This window comes from Thermobia domestica, chromosome 8 (assembly GCF_964235325.1).
Source record: "Thermobia domestica chromosome 8, izTheDome1.hap1.1, whole genome shotgun sequence".
NCBI classification, from domain to species: domain Eukaryota; kingdom Metazoa; phylum Arthropoda; class Insecta; order Zygentoma; family Lepismatidae; genus Thermobia; species Thermobia domestica.
The window spans coordinates 251,594,261-251,617,460 of NC_137461.1; the positions used below are offsets into that span (position 1 = coordinate 251,594,261).

Consider the following 23,200-nt stretch of genomic DNA (forward strand, 5'->3'; position numbering starts at 1 on the left):
CTTATCATATTCCTTTGGTTGTAAAACAACAATATTTTAAGAATGTCTTGAGAAACGATTAGTTAAAAGAGTCAATATGGAAACACTATATAAAGAGTTGACATAAAGAATTTTCAATTACTGATTCGTTTAGGAGGTTTAAGTATACGAAAAGCTTCAGATTTAAGCCTTTCAGCCTTCCTGTAATGTTTTGGAATGAAGCGACTTGTCTCCAACGTACTAAACATTCCAGTTTACAAAGTGGAAATTCATCACCTGACGAAGGGATTGGAGATATGGAATTGTATATACAATAATGGAGACTCCCACTGTATTGGACTTAGAACAGAATTGGGATAAAAATAAATTTACAGCAATAATTTATAAAGAATTGGTCCCTGAAAATACATCTGATATTGCTCGTTTTAAATCTCTACAAAGAAAATAATCTGGAGCATGGCTACAGGCTACACCTTCAAAAATATTCCAGACTTAAAGATCATATGTTCATCGCCTTTGCTATTGAAACCATGGGAATCTTCAGACAGGAAGCTATGGAATTACTAAAGGAAATTGGGTCGAAATGAAGTCTCAAGACTGAAGATCCGAGATGTAAACAATTTTTATTTCAGCGTATTAGTTTAATAATACAGCGCGGTAATGCGGTTAGCCTTTTTAAGTTCCTTCCCTTATTCTAAACTGGAAGTTTTTTTTTAAGTTAAAAAAAAAAAAAAAGACTTGAAATGAACCGAAATTTATGAGAACTCAGAATTGAAAAGCTTATTCAGTAATTAGAAGAAACAAGATATGCACAAAGAAACTCGAGCCCAGTTCCAGTATCAGTTTCAACAAGCCCAAAGCAGCATGTCATTTTTCTTTAAATATAAAATTATTGTAATATAATGTAATTGTTAAAATTTTACATTTCAAAATTTTTGTACTGAATATTACTCAATGTCTTATAATACTATGTATCTATCTATCTATTTACCTATAAGAGTTTTCAATACTTCCTAAAATGAGAAGTATGCTTTAATATACATACAATAACGCAGATGAATGGACAACAATTAATCCAATGTTCGCAAGTTGATGTGTAATATAAAAACAGGTAATAACAATGAGAACTGCTTAACACATAGCTCAATATCAGACTCGTTACACAGCAACAAAAATTAACAATAAATTACCAATTCAAATATAGTATAAGAGTAGTCAGTGAATATGCGAACATTTTATTTCACAATGAACATGAAATACGACAAGTGAACAAGTGAAATCTAATACAGAAGTCACCTCCACTAATATATATATATATATATATATATATATTAATGGAGATGACTTCTTCTCTTATTTCTTTTATTCATTATCAAATAAAATGTAATATATTTTCTCACCACTATTCCACTTGATTTGAATTAGCAATTTATTGTAAATTTTTATTTGCTTATGTAAGCCCTTATTTGGTGTTACATTGAAAAGAAAATGATAAAATTGGTATGTGCGGAGGGCTGTGCTATTGAAAAGAAGAACATTTGGTATTCTATAATTCATCATTCTGGAACTTCGTACTTTATATCTGCTCGTATTTTACTATTCTACTAAATATATCATCATATAATTATACTCATGTTCTTAAGTATATTCAGTCTTAAATGTTCTAATAACTTTTTCGGGTTAAATTTAACAAAAATGTAACTACGAACACTCTACAATTTATTATTATTACTAATATGTGAACTTTTAAAGAAAGCATTGTGTCTTGAATTCTAATAATAGTTTTATTAATAATGTCGTTAGTATATCTAGGCCTTAAGAAGCTTGATAGTACGTCATATGCTTGCACAGCTACATTCAAATAGCCGTGGGTCCTGGGATAGAAGTAGGATAGTCACTTATTAATTGACATCAGAGTCACGTGACAACTTGACAAAATGCCGTATCGGTAAGTCTGATGTGTAAATAGATGTAAATTTTCGGTGTTTTGATAAAGCATGAGAGTGGTTGCTGGACGGACGAAAGTTGAGCAGACATTCAACATTCTGCAGGGTTGTAATGCAATCTGAATGCAGAGAACATTTTTAAATTTGTTATTTTTATTCACCTCCCTGTAGTAAGAATTCATGCCATCAAATTTTTACACTTCACATGCTTGAATGCCTTCAACAGTCAAATGTAAAAATGGAAAGAGAAAAAGCCTTCTTTCTTGAATGGACCATCAGGAACTGACAACTTCAAAGAATTTGCCTGTTGGAGAACCAATAGTTTCTTTTGTGTGACCTTCTAGTTTCGTTGTAGCGTTGGATATTCAGGAGATACTCATCAAGATATCCACCGACGTACAGAATATTCATTGCAGCAGAGTTAAAATAGAATACCAAAGAATAAGATGCTCTACAGCAAGTCATTGTTCCTTGAACTCCTTAGGTGAAACATCTAATCACTCTTTTTTTAAATTTCCTCAAAAGGAAATTTCCCTCTCATCCTTACCTCCGACTGATGAAGGCATCCTTGCGAGTGAAACGCATTCGACGGGAGAACAATAAAAATCACAATAAACTCCGCTGCTTCTCAATTTCGCAAGGTACATATGAGGATGAAATTACACTCTACCTTTCATCTAATAAACTGTGCTTCACACAATTCTCAGACTAAAAGAGTATTTATCTTAGAAGCTATTTCAGTTCTTTCATTGATAAAGAATTAAATCTCACAAATACCTTCACAACATTCATTCACGGTGTTACATATAAATGGGAAAGTCAAGTATTCATAATTTCATTACTTTCGGTGTCCACAGCAGAGCTGTTAGATTGGAAATGATATATATCTATGGTTAAACAACTTTGTAGTTAGCCAAAGAAAGTATGTAAGCGGCATGCCAGTCTTACATTTATTTTAATGAAAATGTATTTATGTACTTAATTATCAAGAGATATTCTTCTTCAAAGCATCTTCTTATGAAAGTTTACAAAGAAATTACAAAATTCTATCTTTTCGGAATATCTTTTGTGATCGACGAAACATTGGGCCCAACTCATTCATAATTAAAGGAAGGCATTACCATCCACCGGAAGCTTAACATTAATGATAATAATAATAATAATAATAATAATCCTTTCATTTGAGTATACACGACTTAAATTCATATATATATATATAACTTCCTTCTCTTGCTTGTTGCGTGATAGACCGCGTCAAAATTCCGAAATGGCGATTATATATATATGATGAAATCGACATTCGTCACGAGAAACAAAGAAATCAAGGAAGGCACAGATTATTTAGCACTTCCGAAGCTTCAATTACTCGATCACCAACAAGCCATTATAATTGCTATTTCGGAATTTTAACGCGGTCTATCACACAACAAGCAAGAGAAGGAGGATGTTATATTTAAAAGTAAATTAATTATTTGATCATTTTGAGGAACATATAGATAAAACTTAGTTTTTAATGCATAGTCAAATTTATAAAACAAATCCCAATGAGTTTTGTTAGCAATAAACTCAACTTTGTATTACTTAAATTATACCTTCAATCTGTCAAGCTGGGCTCGAAGTCGACGAATTTGTTCGTCAATATTCTCCTTGCTGACTCTCCAAACATTAGGATCTTGATAGACCAATTTACTACAATTGACTGTCATTTCTGCAGTAACAGTACATCCAGCGGCTCCCGCCATAGACACATTCTGACTTTTCACTTCCTGAAAATTAGTAAGGAAATACTTACCTACAAGGTTACGAGCATGTCAAAAAAAAAAAACAAGACATAGAAATTTACTCGAAATTAGAAAGGAATCAAATAAATAAATAAAACAATGTTTTTCACAATTAGTACAAAGCTCTTGTCAATTCCCTATAATTAAAAGACTACATTTGAATCTCGTTGAAGAGACGAAAAGCATATTAGACACACATACACACAGACTGCCCCGATTATATGTGTCATTATCAGCCATATTGAATTTTATACATATGCTGACACTGACACATGACTGAGGTAGATGTCTTTTGTTTAAACCTTCCATTTCCTTTTCTTCTCTTCTTTTCTCCTTTTTCTCCCACTCTTTCTTTCCTCTCTCACTCCATTAACGATTTGCTTGAGGCTTGAAAGCTAACAAGTGAAACGAGCTTGAAAGCTATTTAATGCCTTCAATGCGCTTATGTTCTACCTAAACAATTATATACCTAGGTAGGAATATTCTAATCTTATATACTGGTGGAAAATAAAAAAAGACACACGGAAGGAACTGATGTAAAAATACGGTATTCATGTGAATTATTAAAAGCATTCTGTGTATTCAATGAACAGTATCGCACTGTGGACTATGCAGGATGCAAATACTGCCCATAGATACGTTTGAGGATGTTGTGATATTAGGTTGAATGGCGTCTCGTTCGGTCTACAATCTCGCGATAAACTGTTATCAGGTAGAAGAGGGATGTAACGCCATTCCCCAGGATGACATCTGGCACTTGTACGACCATCTCAATGCGAGAGTACAGGCCTGAATTGACACTAGAGAAGGGTATACAACGTACTGACATTGTTTCTGACATATTCTGCTCATAGATGTAGGACCCTGTACACACAATCATGAACAGAATACAACTTACAGTAGAATGTATGTATAAAATTATGTTTACATGAGACCACAGCTTCTGGGTGTTCACATTTCATTTTCCGCTTTATAGGACCATATTGGGACCATGGATTTTGGTCCTATTGTGCTGCCAAAATGTCTTGAGCCGTGGCAAAAATGCGAACTAAAGTTCACACCCTCACACACCCACGCGTTGAGCCAATAAGGGTTCAGCTGTTGCTAAGCAAGAGAAAGCGAGTGGAATTCCGTCAGCCGATAGCAGCGCTTGCAACGGAAGACTAGGGATCAAGTCAATGAGGTATATCTATAGTAAGCAGCTGGCTCTGTTATAGCAGACAACTTTCCACATCATGTTGCTAGTAAACAGATCATACTCTTAATCGCCACGCTCACTTCCACATCTCCGTCATTAAAACTTTCGGTCGCCTCCGCGTCATGGTACTCACAGGACATGAGCTTAGCAAAGTCTTAGTGTCAGCAACAACTAGGACACTGATTTTGAATTAACACGCAAAAATATGTTAAATAAAAAAGTTAAGGAATATACTGTTTATGATATGGAGCCTAAAAGTAACAAAAAAATGTTACTCATAATAAACGACGAAAATGTCTTCTTTTGTAATTGATTTTGTCAGAGTTACCTATTGGTCCAAATAAACGGTGTCTTTGAAATGAAATTCTCCGTTACATACGTTCTAAGTGTTTACATGTAACAGAGTCAAGGGACAAAAATAGTTGAAATTGCATTACGAGTAATTATCATAAAATTAACTGACCTAATTAAGCGGAACTTAGTGCTTTCTTACCCACGGAAGTAATGATTTCAGATCAACAGAAATATGTCGAACAGCCGGTGGAAAAGTGTTACGTATGTGACGTATGTTACGTACAACTCAAAAAATGGAAATTTTGAGTTATCATCGCTTAAAAGAGAATAGAGAGAGAGAGAGAGAGAGAGAGAGAGAGAGAGAGAAGCAAACTCTACCTCGTGGTATGTTCGCAGAAACGTAACTAAACAAATTACACCCTAGATGGCAGAAATACCAGTATTTCAGGGAGCGATTTTGATAGAATAACAAAGAGTGTTTCAACTCAAAAAAATGGAAATTTTGAGTTATCATCGCTCAAAAGAGAAAAGCGAGAGAGAAGCTAGCTCTACCTGGTGGTATTTTCACAGAAACGTAACTAAACAAATTAACCCCTAGGTGGCAGAAATACCAGTATTCCAGGGGCGATCTTAATAGAATAATAAACTTTAAAAGTCATGTTCCTTCAAATATGTATTTTCGACTTGTAACAGTCTATCACCGAGTGTGCGATATGTTGACTACTCACCTTGAGTTCTCGATTGTTTCGATAACTTGCTGCTATGGTAATAGCATGCAAAATATCTATCGATACATCAAATAAAGCAATCAATATTTCATTCACAACACTTATTTTTCTGATATTTTTGCGGTAACAAATTATAGTTCCCTACTAAAAGAGCGCAAAAGTATCCAAAATTCTGAGACACATTTATATGTTATGTACACTTCTCCAAAATATATTTGAGCGCCCGAATTTTCTGAAGTCACTTAAAATTGTCAGTTTGGCAATAACACTCGAAGGGGAAAAACTAGAAGTACTGAAGCCTCAACACACCTTGTTGTTTGCTGCTTGAAATATTCAGCTCCTATTTTATTACTTAATGCAATGTTAATTTCTGAATAAAATAATACCTTTGTAAATGCAGAAAACTTTGTTGTAGAAAAAAGAACTTTTGGGACACGCCAAACAAAACAAAACAAAACAAAAAAAAAAAGTTCCTTACCCATCAATACAACTAAAAGGTAGTTCTACATCGTTTCGGCATTTCGTATAAGAGGTTACAATTCCCTCTGACAAAGTGCTAAGCACGGTTTGTGGCAGAACATGAGGAAAATACCGGTCACACAGGTTCTCAAATGTCTGAATGTTGACACAGTCGGTAGCAAGTTCAATATTCTTTCCAGGTATACTTCTCACCTCCTATCTTCCACTTGGAGTTGAAACATCGTCGTGCGCCGAAGCTGATACAGTATATCAAATAGTGCCCAGTGTAGCCCCAACTCATTTTGATTTCTCCTCGAACAAACTTTTTTGAAAGGAAACAAATGAGTGCTCGTCTGTGAGCACATCACTTATCTTTATAAAGAGAATAGAAGCAGGTTTTAGTAAAAATTCGTAATTCAGGATATATGACCTACATCCATCACTTTGAACTTGAGACAAAACTGGTTTGAAAGCAGTGGAGAACCACCTCATCCCCTCTCCCACAATACTTCATGTGAGATCGTTCGGAATAAGATAATGGCTCGTGTTTTATGAAACTCTGAGGGCATTCTTATGATAGACTTTCTATTAAACGATAATACGGTGACTGAAGTATATTATTGCGAACTATTAAGATGTTTAAGAAAGAAAGAAAAAAAAAAAAACACCGTGGAAAGCTATCTGAAATCGTTTTGATGCACCAACACAACATAAAGTTTATAGGGTAACAGCAAACTGCGAAGAAATAAAATGTTGCTTCAGCAAATTAAGTACCTTCAAAACCTTTTATCTGTTCCTTAGCTTAATAATAATAATGAACTACGTCATAATAATGTTGAAGGAGTTATTATGACTGATAATAATTTCCTGCACTAGAACTAAGTTTTTTTTTTTTTTTTTTTTTTTTTTTTTTTTTTTTTGAAAATCTTATGGATCAATGTGAAAGGTGACTTACACTATCACATTGGGAGCTGTAGAAAAGATTTAACACCTGTATGACTTTTTACTTTTGGTTAGGTCAGAAAGATGTCAATCATCCCCGTATAATGCATATAATAAAAAAAATCTATGTCGACAATAACAGAAAAGTTACAAAAAATCAACCAGTGGGATTCGAACTGAATTCCCACTAAAAACAACTCAACACGCATGGTTATCGAACAAACTGTAGAGCCTTTCTCCAGTTGTATTGATAGATAGTGAACTCCTTAACAGCCTTCCTTGTTTTTCTTTACGTATTATTTTTATTTTATTTTATTTTATTTTTTCGGTCGCAAAGCGTGTTTGTTTTGTTTAATTACAACAAAGTTTCCTACATTTGCCAAGGTACTACTTTGTTCTGAAAGTATAATTACATTAAGTAATAAAAGAACAGGAGCTGAGTATTTCGAAAAGCGAACTGTAAGCTGTGTTTGGAAGTCTCGTTACTTTTTCCCCTATTATTTCACTTCGTATTACTTCGGATGCGTTGTTGTCAAACTGAAAATTTTTAAGGAACTTGGCAAAATTTAGGCGCGCAATTATATTTTGGAGAAATGTATATATGAGGAGAGTGACGTACAAATGGGAATAAGTCATAATTATGCTTATAATCAAAAATCTTTAACACCTCATCCAATTCTATGAATGATCTTTTTATTTTAAGTTTGTAATTTTTTAAAAACTAAATACTATTGATACTATGTTTTTCTCTTTCGAAAAAGTCATTAGAGTGGACGATATAAGTTAGTAAATATTCTTAAAATTAAAACTATATGTAAAATCTACTTCATATGTAAAAAAGAAATATTAAATTACATGTATTACACTGTTCAACACTGAATTTCTTTCCTGTAAACTAATAGGTGATTCTTAAAGATTTTTTTCTGCTGAATCTGAAAATAATATCCATTTTTGCGTATCAGGTCTCAGTTACTGGAAAAATGGGGAAATGTAGTTAAAATTTTCTATTTTGTGGAACTATTTCGGGGAAATATATATTTTAAAAACTTTATTATAATAATGTTTTATATGTATATATTTCAGACACTATACATTATTCATACATCTTGATGTATAAAATGCAAGCCTTTATTAATATAAAACGCATGACTACCCCTTCTCACACACAAAAGGTAAAGAAATTTGGCGGAAAAAGTGGAAAATTGGACGTCGGAAAGAAATTTCCCCACATAGACCTGGCAACACCGGATGACGGTGAAACAACTGACTATCAATATTTACTTTTTGCTTGTTGGTGTGGTGAGCTTTATTTCCTCTTGAATGCTATAGCAGACAAAGAACATTGAAAGGTGTGTTTTTGTGACCCGTAACGGGTAGATGTTTCATTGTAAAGTAGTTAACATTTGGAAACGTTTGGTATTGTGAAATTAAGTGTTACAATTTTGAAAATGCCTAGGAAATGTAAGAATCATCGTGACAATTTCTGTTATGTGTGTGGGCGAATAACTCCAAAACAGAAACTCACCAAGATAACGCCTATTGTTAAGAAAGCATACGAACTGTATTTCTCATCAAAGGTCGACGTAGGGAAGCCCTGGGCACCGAAATTTTGTTGTAAATCCTGTGCTGTGAATCTAAGGGGGTGGTTACGTGGTTCTCATAAGTGTATGCCATTTGCTACACCAATGTTATGGTTTGAATCACATGATCACTTACATGACTGTTACTTTTGTCTTTCAAATGTAAAGGGAATAACGTCCAAAGGTAAAAAGTCGGTTCAATACCCAAATCTACAATCAGCTAGAAGACCCATCCCACATGGCGAAGGTTTTCCTGTGCCTGTGCCGCCAGCAGTATGGACAGTAGACAGTAGTGATGATGAGAATGAATGTTGTGTGAGTAGTGAGAATGAAGATCCTACATACAGTGAACGTGTCACAGAACCACATTTGATAACTCAAGAGGAACTGAACGACCTTGTTAGAGACTTGAACTTACCCAAACAAAAAGCTGAGCTTCTAGCTTCAAGACTGCAAGGTTGGAACCTTCTTCAAAAAGGAACCAAAGTTACATTCTACCGTGAAAGACAACATGACTTTCTTAAATTTTACAGCAGTAGTGATGACTGCATATATTGTACTGACGTTGTAGGACTGATGCAGGCATTACAAATACCGTATAAAATTGATGAGTGGCGGTTATTCTTGGACTCGTCGAAAGCAAGCATGAAGTGTGTTCTCCTCCACAACGGTAATACTTACCCTTCGATTCCAATTGGATATTCCGTAAACCTGAAGGAAACTTACCAAAATTTGAAACTCCTTTTGCAAAAAGTGAGGTATGATGAGCATAAGTGGAACATATGTGGGGACCTGAAGGTGATTGGTTTGGTGTTAGAGTTACAGTTAGGCTACACAAAGTACTGCTGTTTTCTTTGTGAGTGGGACAGTAGAGCCAGGGAAATGCACTACATACAACGAGAATGGCCTACCCGTGCATCCCTCACTCCTGGAGTTAAGAATGTGAAAGAGAAACCTCTTGTAGACCCCAAGAAGATTTTTTTGCCTCCCCTCCACATTAAATTAGGGCTTATGAAGGTATTTGTTAAAGGGTTGGAAAAGGAAGGACAAGGATTTAAGTATATTCAGACAAAGTTCCCAAACATCTCAGATGCTAAACTAAAAGAAGGTGTGTTCATTGGTCCCCAGATACGCCAATTGATGAAAGATGACGTATTCGATGGAAAACTAACTGAAGTGGAGAGGAAAACCTGGAATTCTCTTAAGAGTGTTTCAGAAAACTTTTTAGGAAACAACAAAAGTGCGAACTATGCGCAACTAGTTGAGGAGTTGTTGTCAAACTTACACACTATGGGGTGCAATATGTCGCTGAAAGTGCATTTTCTACATAGTCACCTGTCTTTCTTTCCCGAAAACCTAGGAGATGTGTCTGATGAGCATGGTGAGAGGTTTCATCAATCAATTCAGATCCTGGAGCAGCGATACAAAGGGAAATCTGGTGTTTCAATGCTCGCAGACTACTGCTGGACATTGGCCCGTGATACTGTCCCCACATCACACAAGAGGAAATCTTCGTAGGTATTTCGTTTCTTACGATGTCTCAATCTATCTCTACGTTTTAATCAAAAGATGACTTTTGTTTGGGTGGCAATGTATAAAGGCATTTCAAATCCAAATGTGGAATTTTAGTGTTTTTTAAACTTTATTTTAGTTTATTGTTAATGAAAAACTCCATGAAATACTAATGTATAAGCATTCTTTTATCTTTGTGATATCCAGATATGCCATGCTTACATTTTTTTTTAAAAAATGGTTTCTATTGTACATAAAAGTAATAATATTATTAAAATGCATAAATTCACCAAATATAGAGTTTGATTCTAACTTTCATTTAAACATTTCTCAAAAGGTAGACCTGATACAGCATATCTGACTTCAGATTCGTGATCAGCAGGTCAGAAACCATAAAGAACACCTACTTTCGTTTTGGAAAGAAAAAAAAAGTTAAAATTTGTAGAACAGTGTTATTAGTTAAACAGAATAAAAAGACATATACACATTTAGAAATGAAATACATTTGTCAAGCAGAACGTTAAAGCGAAAAATACGTAATAAAATTTTAATTTGAACGAAAGAATTCCAGTGTGGAGTTTTCTTCCTGCCTGAACATTGGTTTTATTACATATATTTCGTGCATACCTACAGTTACAAGCTTATCTTTATCGATATATTCTTAACGACTTTCCTCGTTAATAAACAGTCTTAATAGAATAATAATATTTATCATCCAATACTCAATTCCATGTTAAAATTTAGTTTAAAAAAGATACATATATTATATTCTGCTATACAAGAGACAATGTAAACAGTCATTGTATGTTATTAACTTAATTCACACAATCATTGTTGTTAACTTAGACCTTAGACCAAAGTATCAAGAGACTATATCCCAACATACCCACTTTCATACCTCAAGGTCATGTAATTCTTCTTGTATATCTTCCATTATAGAATCAACTTCATGGATATTTTTATCAGCAACATTTCGTTTGGCACGAACTTCTTTCAGGAACTTTGGTTTGTACTCTCTAATGTCTATATTAAAAATGAATAAATAACAGCATGTATTATTTATTAAAATAACAAATTACTATACACGGCCTTAAAGACCAATTTACACTAAATGTATTAAGAATTAACAACAAACAATAGCAAGAACAATGAGAAAGAAACTATTATTATAGTATTAAGGAATATTTAAATGATACATTTAATGAAGAATTGGTAACAGAGATTACTCCTTATTATAGGTGTGGTAGATATAGTTTCCTAAAATAAAGGAATTGAAATTAAATTAAATATGGCGGAATGTAATTTGAAGGGACCATCTTTGCTTTGCATTCTTCTGATGGAAGCTGAGGAAAGATATTAGAAAAAAAAAAAAAAAAAAAACTTTGGATGCCCGGGCATCTGATTCAAAGCCAATATCTCCCGATTGTACAGTAAGAACACTGTCCACTAGCCTGTGCCTGCACGGTAATATTTACTTGATATATTTATTAGGAGGAAAATAATTGATTAATTGATTTGTATTTACGTCCTCTGGCAACAATGATACTGACGAGACACCTCCAATTTAAAGTGGAATCTAAACCATTGTAACGCGTTGGATGCTCTCCTACCGAAAATCGAACGCGGAAACTCGTAATTTGACGATAAGAATTTCATAATTTAAGTAGAATAACGAAAAGTGTTTTACCACCTAACATCAATAATATAAATAATGCCAACAACGTTTTACCACTAATTATCAATAATAGTAATTTATATTCAACACAAAAATTGTAAAGGAAAAACTTTCTTATAATAGCAAATTAATAATTATAAGTATTAATTTTAGTATATGTAACACAATATCTGCTATTTAATTGAACTCTCTCATGACTATATGGTTAGCGTACACGCTTTCGGCACGGGAGATCCGGGTTCAATCCCCGGTAAAAGTTTATATGGTTCGGATTCCACATTAAGTTGTAGATCCAAGTCTCATATGCGCCCTCGGTGCTGAAATGAACGCTAAACTACAAATCAACCAGTCAACCAACTCGCTATTTAATAAAAAGTATTTAGATACTACAAATGAAACTAATGAAATACATTACAATAGCTTCAGAGTAAATCTATATGTAAATGGCTTCCAAGGAAAGTGCAGTCAGTAAAATTATATACGCATCAACCGGAAGTCTTAATAAACGAACAGGATTTCCTTTAATACAATACTCTGCAGATAAAATGAAATGGAGAAATTGTTTTATTTAGTAACTCAGGTTTATATGCACGTATAATCAAAGGACGACATTGTTAAACAGTAACTTTGTCAGAACTGATAACATGGTCCAAAATCCAATTTTGTTGGAGACGAGATAGTGTGGAAGGATGTCGTATATAGTTAGGATTGATCTATCATGAATGTTTGTACATCCTTAACTGCAGCAGATCCAAGCTCTGGTCGTAGTCTGGACCAATGATAATAGGAGGTCCTGATATTCATAACTTTGGATCAGGATGGTGTGCATCAGGACGTACTTTGATTAAATAATTGTTAAAATGATGAAGTATCATTAAAGAAAAAAAAAATACCCATATGATAATCCGTGATTTAAACTTTCAGAATAAGTATGGTATGTTACATCGTATACATTTGTGATGTTACGTCGTGTATATTAATACATGACAAAGTGAATACGCTATTTATTTATTTATTTCAAAAATTTGAAACATAAGCTGCGAGACAAATTCACACTGAAACTCTGAACAATCAACTAAAAAAATAAAATGGGAAAGAAAAAAGCAGAAAAATCGGTTAAATTTAAAGGAACCATCGTAGGATTCACCAGGAGGAATTGAAGGAAAACCTTATACAAAACTTTTATTCAAGACAATCGGCGAACAGATTCTAACTCAGTATCTCTCGGCTGGGAAACAAGAATGTTACTCAGCAGTTTGCTGCCTTATCTCTTTCTTAAAAGGTGTATTTTTCTTTAACTTCCATTCTTTAATTTAATTTAATTCGAAGCTTAGAGATGTGTTTTACTAATACAGTGTTTTATTTAAATTTCTACCACTGAGCCATCGCTGATCCTTTCTGAGGAATTTAAATAATCCAAAAGCATTGCTAATGAATGTAAATTATTATTATTATTATTATTATTATTATTATTATTATTATTATTATTATTATTATTATTATTATTATTATTATTATTATTATTATTATTACTACTACTTCTTGAACATCAAACTTAAATAATGTCTCACCTTTGTTTACATGTTCCTTAAGGAAGGCCCTTTGCATCTTTCTTTCACTGGGATCAAGTTTAAAATACACACCAGATGGTGTATAGCATGCGCAATTTTTTCTGCTTTTCACAATGGGAATTCCTTGAAATTTACATTTGTGCTTTCTCCACCTGTAATATACATGAACATTAATGATGAATCCTTTTATTAACGAATAGAAAGTAATATTATTAAAAGACCACACAAAAAATAAATGAAAATTATATATCTTTATAAAATTTATGATATAAGGGAATGCTAACTTTGGGATACGCAATCTTTGCAAAATGGAAATTATATTAATATAAAAAGAATTACCAACAGCATTCTAAAATCGTATTACTGCGTCCAATATTCGTACAATAAGAAGTGAAGGAATTCACAGAGAACTAAAGTCCGCATCATTCGAATTGGCGTGTGGCATCAGCCAATAAGCTCGCAATGCGCTGTTACTAAACTTTTAGGGAGGAATCTAATCATTCATAATTGATTGTGTTTATATTTGTGGACAATTATGAATGATTAGATTCCTCCCTAAAAGTTTAGTAACAGCGCATTGCGAGCTTATTCGCTGACGCCACACGCCAATTCGGGTGACGCGCACTATAATATGAGCAATTGAAAAAGAAAAAAAAAAACTAATTTTTGGCTGATATTTATAGACAATTAATACAATAAATGTACAGCGTAGTATTTAAAGAAACAAGAAAAAAAAAGGGAGGCACAATGCTAGTTTTAAAACAAAATTTGTCAGTAATCAGTGGGCAATGAAAAGCATGATCATGCTGTATGTTGGATTTTTTTATTATAATGCATACAATAAAAAATCTATGACGAGAATAGCAGAAACGTTACAAATATCACTCAGTAGGATTCGAACCGAATTTCCACTAAAAACAACTCAACACGCATGGTCATCAAACGAACTGTATTGATAGATAGTGAACTCCTATTGTTGGATAAACTCTTATTGCAAGTTGTAAATGGTCACATATTTAGAAGAAACAGAAACGCTCATTGGATTTGGGAAGATCGGAGGACAATTTTATTCTCATGTGACAACTTAATTTGGACACAGGGTGGGTCAAAATCAACAAATTCGTAACTATAGTGCAAATGTTATGTGGTACTAATATCAGGTTATAGAAATAAATTAATACTCAAGCATTTACACTGTTTTTCAATTTAATGTTCAACATAAATTAATTGTGAGTATACTGTGAAGTAAGTTAGATTGTTAAACCACATTTAGTTTGTAGTGGAATATTTGAGCTTGTTTGATTTTAAATTTTCATCCACACCAGTAAACTATAATATCTTTCATGTATTATATGTACATTGTAATATCCCGCACGTGGTTATATTTATGAACATCAATATGTGCTTTTTATTTATAAATAAACCCAAATAGTCTTCTACTACGAGTTACTACATGAAGCAGACAACAGGAATTATCGTCATCATATGATCATGTGACAGAAGAGGAATATCAGTGACACCGCTATCCAGAAGAGGGTATAAAACACCATGTAACGTCTCAATCGACAACATACTTTAGCTGGTCAAATCTCCTCTCTTAGCTTGCCTGGAGCTCTGAGAGAATCCTAACTGCAACCATCTAGCTTGCTTGGAGCTCTGTGTGGTTTTCCTACCCGCCTAGCTTTCCTAGAGCTCTGCAGGACTCTAACCTCTCTTTGGTTACCTGGACCATTGAGAATTCCTAAACCACTTCCACTTAGCTTGCCTGAAGCTTTATGGAGATCTCTCCCTTGCTGCCTGCGCCTAGGGACATCTATTATATCCATGATGAACTTTGTATTGGTCTTAGAACCATACTTATAGTGACTTTGTGTTATATTGTAAAGAATTTTATAGTAAAAGGTTGTGGGAGCAAACAACATTCCGTGTGCTAAATTGCTCTACCTATTACCTTTTTTCAAGGTAATTTTGCAATATTACACTGTTTTTTTTATTTTTACAAAGTAGCAGCGTCATTATTAGGAGTAAATGTGTCATCGTTGGGAGAAGAGAAAGATCAATAGATATAATCAGCTTCTTAGCAGTGTACTTTAACACATACAACAAATAAATAAACAAACAATCTGTTCCAAGTAGAATAAACATTACCAATTATTATTGACAACGAAGTACTTTTTTAGCACTATGAAGTTCGTTTTTCTCAACTACCTCAAAAAATACGCATGAGAAATTAGTTCAAGTGCCTCATTTTTTTCACCTCAATCTGTCTACCGATTGCTGTATATGCCTTATCTTTACACAATATTATATTTAAAACAAATAAATAAATAAAGTTTAAGAGTTAATTATAATTTTGAGTTTTACTTAATTTAACTGTACTATATACTGTCATCTTGCTAATGTCATAATAAAAAGCTTGGTGAAATATATTTGTCTCGCTTTCATCCTAATATATGTAGATGGCATGGTTTTCGTACAGCATTTTAGATCTCCAAAACAATTAGTTTTTCCTCGATTTTTCAAAAACTACACATGAGGATTTAGACTAACCAATATTATTTTGTTCAGCTTGATGAGATATACCAGTGGCGGCGATTAGACGTTGTGTAGGGGGGGGGGGAGGTAAGACATAATCTGAATATTTGTATATCAATGTTAGTTTTCCTGGTTGTTTCCAACATTTTGTTTGATGAAATGTATAATTAATAGGGTACTGTCTTTTTCAGTTAAAATACCGTATATCGTATTTCATATTTTATTAAGTAAATTGACAAGAGCAACGCAAGTAGGTACTATCCTTTTGTACTCTTAAACAACGAAGGTGTAAGAAGAGATTTGATTCCTTGCTCGTAAACATCTTAAAATTCCGTCTGGAAAAATTGTGATCAATATTTAATAACAAATTTGCAAAACAAATAAATAGAAAGGGTAATATTAATCACAGTAATAAACAATGAGGCTTGTTATAGAAGTTATATTGAAACTAGGGATTAATGAACAATTTATATTTTTAATTTCATACATGCCAATAAATGTATGTTATTATTCTTAGAAAATGAAAAACAGTAAGTACTACAAATATATGCTACGATATTTAACGAAATACGCAATTGCAACATTAATTGTTTTGAATTGCAATTAAAATGCAATTTCGGTAGCTTTCTTAACTTCACGTGAAGACAAATAATCAATACGTATACACGCAACGGCAAATATTATATAGCACCATTTTTTGTTAATGAATCAGTAATATTACGTACAAAAACTTTACGTTTCCAAATGAAACTATATACATTAAGGAGTCACTTCAGAAAAGTGGGAGGGGGCAACTGCCCCCTCTTGCCCTTCCTCATCGCCGCCTCTGGATATAACAATTGGCATGTCTCATCTTCGATTATTTCCCTCCGTTAAACATTGATAGTATTGCAGAAGTATTCTAAAAGGTAACATCGACACCTAACTATGAAAACGTTTTTTCAGATCCCACTTCCTTTCGTTTAAATGTTTGTACATACATGGGTCAGCTCCGGAATTAATGCTTTATATTATTTATCTTACTACCGCAGAAGCAAACACGAATAGTTCTAAGTATTTTGATGTAAATATATGAATCTTAAATACCTATTCAATGCAAGAATTCTATTAGATGTTTTCCTGTACTACATCAAAATAGCCGGTAATACAGACGTACGTTTGGACACATCTTAGCCCTAGGAGTACTTGGGTGAGTTGACACAACTATCACTGAAGGTGAGAGTCGTATTTGAGAAGCAATAAAGAGCAGAATTTGTGAAGAAATTCTTCAAATAGATGTCACCAACCGACAACTCAATACAAGTAATTGCGAGCTTTATATATCACAAAGGTAGATTTGTTGAGTGCTGCATAAAATAGTATAAGTTTGTACAAAACTTTTGATAAGTTAATAAAGTATTTTAATTTAATATTTCTTGCTGCATTAGCATTTAAAATTAAATAAATAAATAAAAGTATTACTTTCCAAGTGGCCGTTGTAATACAGAGACAGTAAATATTATCATAAAGCATTAGATTATCATACAAAGTTCTACTGAATGCTTTTACCTAATACGATGAGTATTTGAAAGTGGCTGAGTATAAGTTGTTAAATTTGGTAAGTGTTCTGTAGTAATGAAATTTCGCAGTCCGGTAAACTTCAAAACTATGTGATAGTTTGTACTAATTCAAAGAAATAAAAATAAATTTGACAAATTTAAGAATCACAAAAATGCTTAAAAAGAAAAAAAGAGATAATATTGAAATCAGAACAGAAATATGTCAATCAAAGTTTTCTGCAGCGTAGCCTACGAATTGAGAGGATTGGACCTTAATTACATTATCACAACGTACAGAACTAGTAGAACTACTGTACCGTTCACCATCTGAGATGCATTCCCATTTTTGATTCAATTTGCACGGACTCTGGAACTCTGGTCTCTGACACTCAATGGCAAGACGTTCAATTTTGTTGGTCACTCTGTTGGCATCACCGTTGTCTCCATCTTCCACCAGATGCTGCTGTCCAGAATGCGGTGGCTGTTGTACTGATGGTGCTGGTGGTGGTTGTGCGTTTTGGATTTTCCCTCGTTCGATTAAGAAAGAATCTCTCCACCAGACATCATGCGATTCCATAACCTCTGAGCTATCTTTACTATCAGCAAATTCTCGCCGTCCGCTACTAAGGAAAAAAATTATAGGCATCATTATTGAACATTTTAAAATAACTATTTTAAATAAAGATCAAAGAATTGTCAAATGAAAAGGTGACTGATGTACCAGTTACAATGTTTGCCGAGAGATTGAAAGAGCAGTACCACTATTAAAGTTTCTGGTGCAAGTTCTGCTGGAAGAAGACTTTGGACCACGAGAAGCCAAATTCATCACACGTTCGCACCTTCGCATCCTAGGCAGAGCCGACTCTAGGTAATTTGCCGCTCCGTGTAGTGGCATCATTTGTCTCCTCCCCCCCCCTCCAGAAAGAACAAACCTTAAAAGCCACGACTATAAGTATGCTACCCCATCATGAACAACAATGGGGAGGAAAAGTGCACTCGCACTCAGAAAGGCCTAAACACTACAAATGCAATTTCGTTGGGTCTGTTTTTTTTTCTTTAAATAATAATTTATTATATTAGTGAAAGTTAAAGCAAACACACCTGCAGAGGAAAGATAGTAATCCTTTTTAAAGAATTTAATACCGAGATCAGTTTGCAATTCAGGTGCAACTAGCTCTTTTATCTTTATTTCTTGATTTTTCTTTTACATCTATTAAATAATTAAAAACAAAAACATGTTTCCACCTTCAATGATTAGGAACTTGTTTGTGACAAAGACAAGACTAGTTTTCATATCAAAACTGCGATAATCATCCATATCGAACAGCATGGCGCCTTCTGCAGTTAGTTATTATACCAAATGAAGGACAAAACACTTATTATGGGAAGTTTTATCTAAAGTAATTAATATATTTAGTTTTTATGAACAGGTGGTGTGATATTGAAGTAAGAATGGAACTTTAACTCGTACCTAAATTTTCTGAAAAGAATTTCTACTAGTAAAATGCTTGCTTGTTTGCCTGACGACTAAAATTTTTACAAATCCAATTAATTTTCAGAGAGTAAACGCACTAAATATGATTGTATTTAGCATTTTAAAAATATGCAATATTTATCATATACTACCTTTCAACAAATAATTGGGCACCCAGTGACGCCTGGTTTTGCATTCTAAGCGGCCGTCATGGAGCCTGAAAAAATGTCTGATGTGTTTTATGTAAGTAAGGGAACCAACTGTGAAGGAAATGGAGTGTAGTGCAGAACTGTCGGCCATCGATACAAGTGTAATTGTGGGATGCCACCTTAGCAAGTTGTTCAGTTGGGCAATAATCGCAAAGTTAAACATGCTCAAGTAACTGTGTCATTCGTCTTAAGTGGAAGACGGGAGGTCATTACAAGAATGCCAAACGCGCTGACCAGAAATTCTGACTAACAGAGACTGCAGAGTCCTCAAACGTTAAATTGTCAAAAGCTGAATTCAGCCCATGCTTACTATGAAATACGAGTTTCCGAAGTAACATAAATATGTTTCCGCTGGAACATTGCAAATAGCCGATCACCATGAATATCTAGGCAGAGTAACTGCATAGAAGACCCATATCAGAAAGTCAAAAAAAAGCTTGAAGGCTCAAATAGTGTGAAGAGCATCGTAATTGAACACTGGAGGAGTGAAATTAAGTAGAGTGAAGAGTAAAACAATTGTTGTCTGTAGGGTATTTTTACAAAAAAAAAAAAATACTTTTCATTTGACTAATTCTTACAAGTAAAAATAAATAATAAATGAACGTTAGAGAGCCAAAGTGGTTATCCATCACGTTACAAACTTAATTAAACCAAAAGGAAAAGTTTAGAGAATATTGTAAGTTGTTGAAACACAATTTAAAATAGAGTAGAATAGATTTATTCTGTTTTGCACAATGTTTCATGAATTGTAATAGTAATTAAATTTTGTAACTTGATGCATGGCTCATTCTGGATGCATGGCCTTCCGAATTTATGCAAACTGAAAATGAAATGGAGTGAAATTTCTAGTTCCATATTATGTCCTTTACACTAAAGGAAACGAATGATTAATGGAGGTGAATGATTATGAAATAACTGATGGAATGAGAATGTGGAAGGAAACGGGATAATTCCTAGAAAACCCACAGACACAATGTTGTCCACAGCAAACTTAGTTGGCCTGGAATCGGAAAAGGGCCTCCAAATACTAGAGATAAGCTTCTCCAAACTGAAATTTTAACGGTTACGAAATTTTTTCATAGCTTATGTACATTACTTTGACTTAACACGGCGCTGCAACGGATTCTAGATGAATCTATGTATTTCCCAACAACTATCCAAGTTCGTCTAATCATCCATAAAAGCACTCTATTATCACACTGGCAAATCATTGTACATGAGCAAACAAAGTTCGCCACAGATATCTTTATTTTGATCAATACCATCATTCAATTGTTATACATTTTCCCTCTTTTTGGGCTCCCTTATGGCTAATGGCTAGTGCTTTACTGTCGGTACGCTTTACTGTCGGTACGGAGGATTCGGGTTCAGTTTTCCGATGGGTATAAATATGGTATGGATACCACGTTCAGCTGTAGACTCAAGTTTCATGTAGTAACAGTGTTGAAAAGGGACGTTCATCTCGAAAAGTTATCATTCTTACTTTTATAACACTTTGTACTACCTCAAAATATCCCCCCCCCCGTATTCCAACAACTTTCCTTTATTCTTTATTCCAATATTTTATTATGCTTTCATTTTGTCACTTTTCCTTTTCATTCTTACGGTAATTCTTTCCGAAATTTTGAATATCATGTTCACTGTATTTTTCTTCAGGGAGATTTGGCCAACTTTTAGAGATGATACTACTTGTACACGAAAACGAATTTTTGAATTCTGTTTTTTGCAATAGATAGCTAGAGCGATTATCTCGGCTGAGTTTTTAATGGAGGCGATCCGTTAACATCTTAGCGGGTAACGGCGAATTTAACAGTGGCTATCATTAGCTCATACCGCCTACATGTAAGCGAATTTTTGAATTCTCCTCTCTGCGATAGACAGATGGAACGATTATCTTGGCTGCAATCGTTAGTGGAGTCAGTCCGTTAACATCTTAACAGATAACGGCCACTTTAACGGTGGCTATCTATATCCCATCCGTTAAGCAAATTTTTGAATTGTGTTTTATGCAATAGATACCTAGTAAGATTAACTCGGCCGACTCCATTAATGAAGTCGATCCGTTACTATCTTAACGGGTAACGGCTACCTTAACGGTGACTATCTGTATCCCATCCGTTAAGCAAATTTTTGAATTCTGTTTTTTGAAATAGATAGCTAGAGCGATTATCTCGGCTAAGATTTTAATGGAGACGATCCGTTAACATCTCAACAGGTAACGGCGAGTTTAACAGTGGCTATCATTAGCTCATACCGCCTACATGTAAGCGAATTTTTGAATTTTCCTCTCCTCTCCGCGATGGAGCGATTATCTTGGCCACAATCTTTAGTGCAGTCAGTTCGTTAATATCTTAACAGATAACGGCCACTTTAACGGTGGTTATCTATATCCCATCCGTTAAGCAAATTTTTGAATTCTGTTTTTTTGCGATAGATAGCTAGAAGGATTAATCCGGCCATTAATGAAGTCAATTCGTTATGATTTTAACGGGTAACGGCTACTTAACGGTGATTATCTACATGTGTTTTGCGTGATCCTCTTTACTGTCTTTAGCAAAGTTTATTTCCTTTTGTATTCTCAAACTAACAAAAAAAATTTCTAACGGTTTCCTCACAAAATGAATTTGGTTAGGTGCTATTAGTGCTTATGCTATTTGAGCAAGAAAGAAATGGGACATTAAAATGTTAAGTAATATGGATAAAATATGGGTATAAGCAGTACATAGGTATAAGGACAATACATGTTATATGAGTGTCAGAGAGATTCGGCGGCGATCATTTTTTTATTATTATTATTATGATTGATAGTAGCAAAGATTAAACAGAACAGTGGCGAATCTAGCCCAAGGCCGGAGGGGAGGCTAGGCCCTTCCAGTTATTTGGGCAATAAAAATAACTTAAGCTATTATTTATATATTTTTGAAAGTTTATAAGTAAAATCACATGATATACCTATCATAGTCTGGATTCTGGCTGTCTCTCAGTTTTTACCTTCTAGATCCGTCACTGAACAGATTTTTTTAAAGGTGCATGATTAAAAGTTAAATTATTTCAGAGCTGCTGCACAGGACCGACCGAAACGGCGTATGATCGAAACAGGTTTCTGAGCTGAAGTTTCAGTCCTACGCTGCATTCACAATTTTACAGTATATTTGCAAGTGTTGTTTATTGTTTCAAAACATTTCAAAAAGGAAACGTAAAATTTAACAAGGTATGACTTTAGTACTTATAGAATCATCAGTGTTTCAAAAATTTAAAATCCCACAAAGTACTATTCATTTTCCGTTTACTTCAATCGGGTTATGTTATAAATGGTGCAGACATCTTGTCTATTATCACTAACAATACTGATAGTATTTTAAGTAATCATTGCATTTAGTTGAAAAAAAAAATAATATATTTTTATCTAGAAAATTTCTATAGTTAGATTTGTTTTATTTCAATAATTGTCTTAATCACTAATTATGTCTTAATTAAGAAATAAGCAATTGTTTATCACTTTCGCGCTTCACTTTCTAGATGGCACTTTTTAAGTAAATATCTTTATGGCATGTATTTATTTAATCCTTAAAAGGAAACATCTTCTTTTACCATATGCCAAAGGAAACGTGGATGAATTTTCATCCATGACTCAAATGTTACATAATTACTAATATTTTGAAGTATTTGCTTGAGAATTTATGAAGTAATTAAAAATTATTTTCACTTAATAGAATCATGTAAAATGGTGAAAAATTAAATCCAGAAATCTAAAAGAGTTTAAAAATAAATATAGTTTG

At 33.7% G+C, this 23,200-nt stretch overlaps 1 protein-coding gene across 5 annotated transcripts in view; it reads right to left on the bottom strand.

Annotated features, from left to right (window-relative positions):
- LOC145693538 (extracellular sulfatase SULF-1 homolog) overlaps positions 1-23,200 on the bottom strand; it is a 130,234-nt gene that overhangs the window by 25,768 nt on the left and 81,266 nt on the right. For 3 of the 5 annotated variants that reach the window (XM_081769619.1, XM_081769621.1, XM_081769617.1), the window contains 4 exons: positions 18,056-18,361; positions 13,666-13,817; positions 11,318-11,442; positions 3,518-3,691 (listed from right to left, as the gene is read on the bottom strand). In XM_081769619.1, the coding sequence (XP_081625745.1) occupies positions 3,518-3,691; positions 11,318-11,442; positions 13,666-13,817; positions 18,056-18,361 (757 nt within the window). The remainder of the gene's footprint in view (positions 1-3,517; positions 3,692-11,317; positions 11,443-13,665; positions 13,818-18,055; positions 18,362-23,200) is intronic. The other 2 variants (XM_081769620.1, XM_081769618.1) reach the window with 1 other exon arrangement.